Source organism: Dreissena polymorpha, chromosome 15 (genome assembly GCF_020536995.1).
Source record: "Dreissena polymorpha isolate Duluth1 chromosome 15, UMN_Dpol_1.0, whole genome shotgun sequence".
In the NCBI taxonomy this organism is placed as follows: domain Eukaryota; kingdom Metazoa; phylum Mollusca; class Bivalvia; order Myida; family Dreissenidae; genus Dreissena; species Dreissena polymorpha.
The window spans coordinates 36262282-36272154 of record NC_068369.1 but is presented as its reverse complement, the minus strand read 5'-3'; the positions used below and the strand labels follow the sequence as shown (position 1 = coordinate 36272154).

At 32.2% G+C, this 9873-nt stretch overlaps 1 protein-coding gene across 1 annotated transcript in view; it reads right to left on the bottom strand.

The window, feature by feature from the left end:
- Positions 1 to 518: 518 nt before the first annotated feature.
- The window catches only part of LOC127860763 (uncharacterized), a 101448-nt gene continuing 92093 nt past the window's right edge, over positions 519 to 9873 (bottom strand). Inside the window, exons 21-22 of the mRNA XM_052399041.1 lie at positions 3328 to 3442; positions 519 to 1263 (exon numbers count right to left, since the gene is read on the bottom strand). Of these exons, the coding sequence (XP_052255001.1) occupies positions 980 to 1263; positions 3328 to 3442 (399 nt within the window). The 3' untranslated portion in view covers positions 519 to 979. The remainder of the gene's footprint in view (positions 1264 to 3327; positions 3443 to 9873) is intronic.

Below are 9873 nucleotides of genomic sequence, written 5' to 3'. Positions count from 1 at the left end.
ACGCTTGGGCCCATTCAAAGTGTGCACGAGGAAATCGAGTGTGTTTGACAGTTTCCGTCATTCAGTTTTGAAAGTCGAACTATAAAGATATGGTTAAAGTGTGTGTCTCTTTTCTTTTTGTTTGTATTTTAATCACAATTACAGTGTGAATTAATGTTTGAACATTATTAATAATTTAGGTATTGGTTAACAGATAACAACAAAATATGCGGATAACTTTTATGTGTATGAATGATATGTTTTTCAGGTAGATAACATACATTTTCTCGATATGTATTTGTTGAATTATTATATTATTGTGAGGTTTGATGCAGACAGTATAATGTCCAGATGCTTTGCCAAATACAGAAAATGAACGGAACATTATTTAAGTCTTGTTTTGTTCATTAGCAAAGAGTAAGAAAATATATTGATTTTATTTGAGATTTGTATAGGAGAGAGACTGGGGTACATTGTTTATATAAGAGGTAAATGAAGTGGTCTTTGAGGAATTAGTTTGGAAGTTCGCGAACGCAAAAAATCCGGAAATCGTTTATTAGTATTAATATTTATAACTAAAATCGTTTAAACAGTCAAACATGTCATAATCACAAAATAATGTTAAAACAATACATGATTCATGCTGCTAATACATTACTCATAGGTAAGTAATTGAACACGTGTTTATTTCAAACAATATAAGTATTAAAACACAATCCGAACAATTCGAGGGAATGGAAGACGATTGTTTGATCACAACACATTAAGAGCACTTGTTCAGAAAACAAAAATAAACAAGCAAACAAAAATAAACAATCAATCGTTTCTTGAAATAAAGGGAGCGTGATTAATTCAAAGTATAATACATAATCAAGTATGCATCATGGCCTCAAATGTCGTCGCGTTGTTTATTTAGACAGAATACGGGCCATCAACAACAAAATATAACACAACGTATTTCAAGGAAAAAAGAAACAATTAATAAAGTCTTTCACCTGCATCATCTACAGACTTGTAAACACTTGACAACTTGTGAACACACGAGACAAATGAAATACGCGAAATAAATATTTAATGAGGCATAATGGGCGTGAACTGAGCTGTGGATAGTATGACCGGATGATACAGGTTTTTGAGTAGTCGTCGATGTCGGTGGCGGAAGTGTGGTGGTCTGGTACGGTGACGTCATAAGGAACCGATCCACCACGTGTATTATTGCGTTAATGGCTAAAATATTTGGTTTGACGATCTTGGCTTCGATGTCCTCCCAACGGATATAAAACCCTGAAAGTAGATAGCTTATAATAAATTGTATATCCGATATAACATTTCGCGCCATTGGTGCTAAAAGAAACCATATGCCTTCTTAGTTCAATGGCACATTTTTGCACCAAGGGGGCGATTTTATATGCGGATATAAAACAACCAATCGGTTTGTCCGATTTCCTTTTTTCAATTCATGAGCTTTATGTTCACAACAATTTGTTTTAGTTTTCAAATATAGATCTTTTATTATAAATGTCTTCTTAAAGTAAAATAAATATTTTTTCCAACGAATTGAAAAGAATAAAATAAATAAAGTAATTATGGATGTAGGTAATAAGTATGTTCTTCCAAAATGGTGGATCAATGTAATGCCATACGACGATTAATAAACCTGGCCCCTGGTGAAAATGGAGACATGATATCATGTTAAGGCTTAAACAAGGAAGTTATACTATAGATACGTACGGCCGGTTGAACAAACAAGGCTTTCCAATGACCGGAACAAGGCGGTTATAGCAGTTTATTTAATTTGTGTGTGTAATTATGCATCTTGTCTAGTACATGTTTTATGTTACATTATAAGGAAATTGGTTCATTTCCACAAACAAACAAAAAACTACATGTATAAATAAGTTTGGTTTGCCTACTATTGTGCCGCAGACGTTTTACAAACTAAATTCATGTACCATACGGAGAAAATAAAACTAATATTAAATCAATTTATCAAGGAAATCTTGTACAAGTAAAAATATACTAAACGTTTGCATACCAGAAGGTTGTGTAAATGCTTCTATATTAACTATATAAACATTGTTACAAATTAGCTACAGCAATTTTTCCAATCTATGGCAATGCACAGATCTTTTTAATGCAGCATAGATTGACTGATGTCCTACAAAAAGCTCATGAAATCATACAGACGACACTAACTGTTAGTTCTAGCTATCACTGTCATATGGTCACTCAACATCAGTTTTAGCAATCACTGCGATATGGTCACTCACCTTCAGCTCTAGCAATCACTGTGATATGGTGACTCATCGTCAGTTTCAGCTATCACTGTGATATGGTCACTCGACTTCAAGTCTAGCTATCACTGTGATATGGTCACTCAACGTCAGTTCTAGCTATCACTGTGATATGGTCATTCACTTTCAGTTCTAGCTATCACTGTGATATGGCCACTCACCGTCAGTTCTTTCTATTACTGTGATATGGTCATTAACCGTCAGTTCTAGCTATCTTTGTGATATGGTCACTCACCGTCAGTTCTAGCTATCACTGTGATATAGCCCCTGACCGTCAGTTTTTGCTATCATTAAGATATGGTCACTCACCGTCAGTTATATAACTGTGATATGGCCACCCAACGTCAGTTCTAGCTATCACTGTGATATGGCCACCCACCGTCAGCTCTAGCTATCACTGTGATGTCGCCACTCACCTTCAGTTATAGGTATCACTGTGATGGGGCCACTCAACGTCAGTTCTAGCTATCACTGTGATAGGGTCACTCATCGTCATTTCTAGTTATCACTGTGACAGGGACACTCATCGTCAGTTCTAGCTATCGCGGTGATATGGTCACTCAATGTCAGTTAAAGCTATCACTGTGATATGGTCACTCAACGTCAGCTCTAGCTATCACTGTGATGTCGCCACTCACCTTCAGTTATAGGTATCACTGTGATGGGGCCACTCAACGTCAGTTCTAGCTATCACTGTGATAGGGTCACTCATCGTCATTTCTAGTTATCACTGTGACAGAGACACTCATCGTCAGTTCTAGCTATCGCGGTGATATGGTCACTCAATGTCAGTTAAAGCTATCACTGTGATATGGTCACTCAACGTCAGCTCTAGCTATCACTGTGATGTTGCCACTCACCGTCAATTCTAAGTATCACTGTGATGGGGCCACTCACCGTCAGCTCTAGGTATCACTGTGATCGGGCCACTCAACGTCAGCTCTAGCTATCACTGTGATGTCGCCACTCACCGTCAGCTCTAGCTATCAATGTGATATGGTCAGTGGCTGTCAGTTCTAGCTATATGTATAGATGTGAAATAAAGTCAACTCACCGTCAGTTCTAGCTACCACTGTGATATTTCTGCTGCCTGCGTAAGCGCTGAAGGAGCCGTCGATGATGGTGTCGTAATCCACCTTTTGGTTGGGAACGATATGGCGGCGAACGATCTAGTCAAACAATACAACGAAAACCACACGTAAACAAATAATATGTTGTTTAAGATATTTGTCCTTTATATGTTCAGATGTCTTAAATGACACACATTTATAATATTCGACAGCTTTTATTATGATGCGATGAAAAAAACGCGTATATTGGTTTCTATTCAAATTGAAAAACGATATAGTGAATAACGATGCAATATTGTGTATGTTGGCAATAGCCACTACAAGCTCTATGAAACACGTTTAAAGTGTTATTATTGCTGTATTTCGTGAGTGAAATAATTATGTTTTCGAACATGATTCCCGACGACATTATTACGGGCAAAAAAACAACCTTGTTTACTAAAACAGCCAAATAAACATAGCACTAAGACGTCCAAATATTTGGCATAACCATGTAAAATATTGTCCTTAATTGCAATGACAAATCTAATGTCAGGTTAAGCATCAGGTCTAGTGCTAGGTCTACCGCATGGTCTAGTGCAAGGTCCAATGTCAGGTCCAGTGTCAGATCAGAAGCTGTGTATAGTGTCAGGTCAAGTGTCAGGTCAAGTGTAAGGTCCAATGTCAGTTCAAGTGTCAGGTCAAGTGTAATGTTCAGGTTAAGTGTAAGGTCCAATATCAGGTCAAGTGTAAGGTTCAGGTCAAGTATCGGGTCAAGTGAAAGGTCCAATGTCAGGTCAAGTGTTAGGTCAAGTGTTAGGTCCAATGTCAGGTCAAGTGTTAGGTCTAGTGTAATGTCCGATGTCATGTCAAGTGTTAGGTCAAGTTTAAAGGTCCAAAATCAGGTCAAATGTTAGGTCTAGTATAAGGTCAAATGTTAGGTCAAGGGTAAGGTCAAGTGTAAGATCCAATGTCAGGTCAAGTGTCAGGTCAAATGTAAGGTCCAGTGTCAAGTCAAGTGTCAGGTCAAGTGTAAGGTTTAATGTCAGGTCCAATATCAGGTCAAGTGTCAGGTCAAATGTAAGGTCCGTAGTCAGGTCAAGTGTCGGGTCAAGTGGCATAGTTATCTCCCTGTTAAGAAATATTTAATTAATGAGCATTTAGGCGCACGTGTGTATTTAGACGCACGTGTGAATTGTTTAATACCTTTATTTTTCATGGGGAATATAAAACACATATAAACACGGCGTCATGTATAATGCTATGTTAAATTAACTTTCTTAGCGGAACGTTTGTTTGTTCTTTTCAACAAAATGGTCTATTTATTTCAGTAAAGATATATTTTATCTTGTAAAACTCGGTTCAAAACATGTCTCAATTTACTTAAATTGAATTCGCATAATAACATTTTTGTGTATTATTAAAAGTGTTTTTAATAATAATACTTTATGCTACCAGTCCACTGTTGGAAAAATTGTGCCAGAAAACAAAACATTAATCCTGGATATATCTAATTTAAGCTTGTATACATTGAATATCTGTTTGGAACAGGTATTGTGCGTGTTAATCTTCTTTGCATTTCTTAACCTATTTGACTTGTTAATGTTTCATATACATGAATGTGTTGTGTTTATATTTTATTTTTGCTTGTAAAGATTGGCTGTCGGTTTGTTTATATCCTTTTTTTGCTTGTCTGTTTGCATGTTAAATGTATTGGTCTTATTACCCTATTCGTCATCCCTGTCACTCAACAAAAAATACTTACTAATATTCATATACACGAATTTTGAATTTGATTTTCTTGTCAGCAGCTTTAAGATAGTTTCATATATTTTATAATGTTCATAATAAGACATAAGCTTTTAATACTTAAATAAAATAGTGTAAATTTTAAACCTTATTTCAATACTGATCTTGCAGTATTACCACTTACTTAATCAGGTTTGCATATAGGCACCTTCAATGCCAATTATAACATTTAAATTTTATCTGTGAAAATTAAAAATGGTGTTGAAAGTACTAGGATACTAATCTTTCAGTATAACAACTTACTTAATAATTTATGCACTTATGTACCTTCAATGCGGATTAATAAATTACGTTTTTAACTGTGAACATTAAAAATGTTTTGAAGGTACAAGAAGTGATGAACATAAGATCATCTGCTTGTTTTCATTTAACACTTATAGGTTAGCCTTTCATGCCATACAGTTGTAAACCTTGCTTCATTTTCGCTTTCATCTGAAGCTTTTTTCAAGTGTTAAGTGAACTTTAGATGTTGAATGAAATAACTATCTGATTTAATATATTTTTCTGATGCTTATTAGCAACTGCATTACATGCTTGACACTTTTTAGTCTTTATACCTGTAGTTGTAGTTTTTGTTTAGTTGTTTATAACAACACTTATACTACATAACCAAAATCAACGTGTCTGTTCATGTTGTCATAATTCTGTTTCTTGTTGTTTATTCATTTCTTAGTAACGTTGTATGAGCTTATAACTGCATTAAAAATGGGGGGAAAGAGACAACAAAAATATAAATGTTGTTAGAAAAAATTAAATCAAGTTAATAAATTTTTAATTACATTATATTGATTGATATAACAAATATTACGAAAAATACTTTATTTAAACATAACGGTTCGATAATTAATTCGGAAATTAACTATTTACTGATTGTATATTACTGTTTATCTATTTTTAATTGAATACATGGTCATTCAGTGTTACACATCGCTAAATAATGTATCCACTAAGATACCTTCATTACATGATTTTTCTTTCTAATCTGTGAATGTTAAACAAGCTATAAATACATTTAAATAAATTATATTGTTGAAGGTATTAGACGTACTGAACTTAGGATTATTTGTTTGTCTTCATTAACATTCTGAAGCTGTATTGTTTTGGTTTTTTTATGAAGGTGTAAACAGTGGAGGACTAAAATCATCCTTTTATTTTTCACTTAACACTTTATAAGTAACAACTCTTCAATAATATATTAACTCTTACTTCATTTTCGCTTTCATATGAAGCTTTTTAAGTGTTGAGTGAAATTTGGATGTAAAATACAACTAGACTATCTGATTCAATATCACTGTCTTTGTATTCTCTTTCTCATATAGATCAGTTACAATATTATTAAAAAATATGCTTGTCAAATATATACCTACCCTACATGTCGATTAAAATAAACTGATACTACAAATAAGAAAGGATTGAAGGTGATTATTTAAATATACTTTTTTATTCCAAAATTAACAGGCTTGTTAAAAATCTATTTTTCACTAGTATGAATAAATGATAATATAACTATATTTATTCTACAAATTACTAATTTATGTTTGAGCAATTGATTATATAACTGTATTTATTATACAAAACACTATCTTATGTGCTATCATTATGGCATTTAAAAAAACATGAATATTTACATTTACTAATCCAAATTAAATTGTGTCAAGTATTAGGTTTGATGTGAACATGCAAAATAAATGCAAATTGTTACTTTTGCATTTTTAGTTATTGATTAAAAAACTATTTATAACACTATTTATTACAGCAACTGGCATATCTTACTTATACCTCAACTATGTGTATGTTATGAGTTTATGAAACATAAGCAAAACTGTTTTAGTATTCTCCTGATAAAGCATCTGTAATTCAATTATAGATATTAATCCTTAAAGGAAGGTGTCATTAATTTGTTAAGGCTTTGATCCATGAAACTTATGTGTATTTTGCCATGTTTAATCTGAAAATATCTGGATTTTTTTTTATTTTTACCGCTTCAGATCGACATCTCTTGTTGCCTGCTTACTTGTACATAACTTAAACCATTGACATTGCTTGTTGCCTACTTATTTGTACATTACTTAAACCATTGACATCTCTTGTTGCCGACTTAATTGTACATAATTTAAACCATTGATATCTCCTGTTGCCTACCTTATTGTACATAACTTAAACCAACAGTCGCATAACCACTGTTATCGATTTTTGTTAAATGCTACTATTACATGTATAATTTGTAAATAGTCAATTGTTAATGGCAATTATACGTTATTTTTATTGATCTTATGATCACATGAAATTAACAATAATCGTCCATAAGAACTCAAAAAAGTGTTTCATTACGTGTTTTTTTTTGTTATATATAAAAACAAAGTTATTCATATCTTATTAACTTTATATTGGTTCATTTCTGCATTTAAAAAATGCGTCCAATGAAATAGCATAATTTTAATACATTTTTGTTATTTTAAAAATAAATCAACTTAATAAATTTAAATAACATTATATTGATTGATATCTGCACTTAAAAATATAACACAATTCTTAATTTTAACATAACTGTTCGAAAGATAATGAAAAAATTTACTATCCACTGATTGCATATGCTCTTTTATTCTTTTTATCTTTGTAATGTTTAGCAAAGCTACCATTACACTCATTGTCATTTTCAATTTTATGTTTTTCTCTGTCTATTATGTTTGTTTCTAAGTTGGGACCAGTGGTTCATTGTGTTTTTTTCTCACTTTTGTGATTATTTCTTTTCACTTCTTCATATCTAAGGAAAATTCATCTTTCTGTATCCCTATTTTTTGTTTTCTATTTTTGTTTGTTTGCATGGACATCCTATGTCTTAAAATAGAAACAAAATGGACATGTTTTAAGATAGAAACTAACTGGACAAGCACATACACATTACCATTCACATCACCCTCCACCTACTTAAATGATTAAATTGTGTACTTTAAATGTTAAAGGATTAAACAATAAAGACAAACGAATAAAAATCTTCAAATGGTTAGACGAAAAAAAAATATAGTATATGCCTCTTAACAAGAATGTCATTTGACACCTACTTTAGCACAAACTTTAAAAGATGAATGGGACGGAGAAATCTATCTCAGTGGAGAACATACTAATAAACAAGGCATTGCCTTTCTGATAAAAAATAATATAGGGGTCACAGTCGATAACTTTAAGGAAATAATAATTGGCAGACAAGCATGTATAGATATCAAAATACACGAAACACAATTAACATTAATCAACGTCTATGGCCCTAACATAGACGATTCCACATTTTTTCGAAACATTACAATCCTTTATAATTAATAACCAAGATAAAAATATTATAATCGGTGGTGATTTCAATACTGTCCTGAACCCATTAATAGATAAAAAGAATGGAAACCTTTATACTCATACTAAAAATAGAAACATCTTAAATAACATAATTGAAAACTACAATATGATAGATATCTGGCGTACAGTATACCCAAACGAAAGCAAATTCACCTGGCACTCAAACACAAAACCAACAATATTTTGTAGATTAGACTATTTTTTAATATCTGAATCTCTCTGCAACATTATTGACACATGTAACATAAAACCAGGATTTATGACTGACCACTCTCTAGTTGAACTTAAACTGCACAATATACAACCTGAAAGAGGCCCAGGATACTTTAAAATTAACAACAGCATCTTATTAGATACACAATATCAAACACAAATAAAACAGGAAATATTAAATACAGTTCAAAATAATAAAGATGCAAACCCAAATACCTTATGGGAAGTAATTAAAGGAAATATACGTAACACAACAATTAGATACACATCATTTAAACAAAAGAAACACACAAACTTGAAACTGAAACCATCAAAAACATTGAAACACTTGAAAAACAATTGCATCAAACAAACACAAATGATACCACCGACATTGAAAATGAAATAACATTAAAAAAACAAATATTAGATGGAATCTATCATACACATCTCAATGGAATAATACTAAGAGCGCGTGCACAGCATGTTGAACATAATGAAAAAAAATACAAAATATTTTGCAAACATTGAAAAACGTAGAAGTGAACAAAAAACTGTACACAAATTAGTAGTCAATGGCAAAGATATAACAAACAGAACTCAAATACTAGAAGAACAACGTTTATTTTTCGAAACCCTCTATAAACGAAACAAAGTTGAAAATAACACCCTTTTTAAAAATACACATCACGCTTTAAACCAGGAGGAAAAACAACTGTGCGACGGATTGCTTAATGAATATGAATGTGGATTAGCCCTAAAAGAAATGCAAAATAACAAAAGCCCAGGATCTGATGGCATCACAATCGAATTTTATAAAATATTCTGGAATGATATAAAAACACATCTTATTAATTCACTTAACTATTCATTTAACAACGAAAACTTAAATACGCTACAAAAACAAGGTATTATATCACTTATTCCAAAACCAGGAAAAAACTTGGAATCCTTATCAAACTTGCGCCCGATTAGTTTACTAAACAATGATTATAAAATTGCAACTAAAAGTATAGCAAACAGAATAAAAAAAAATATTACCATCAATCATTTCAAAATCTCAATCTGGTTTCATAAAAGGACGTTACATTGGTGAAAACGTTCGTCTTATCCAAGAATGCATAAACTATTTCAACAATTCAAATAGTCCTGGTCTAATATTCTTTGCAGACTTTGAAAAGGCATTCGATTCGCTTGATCAT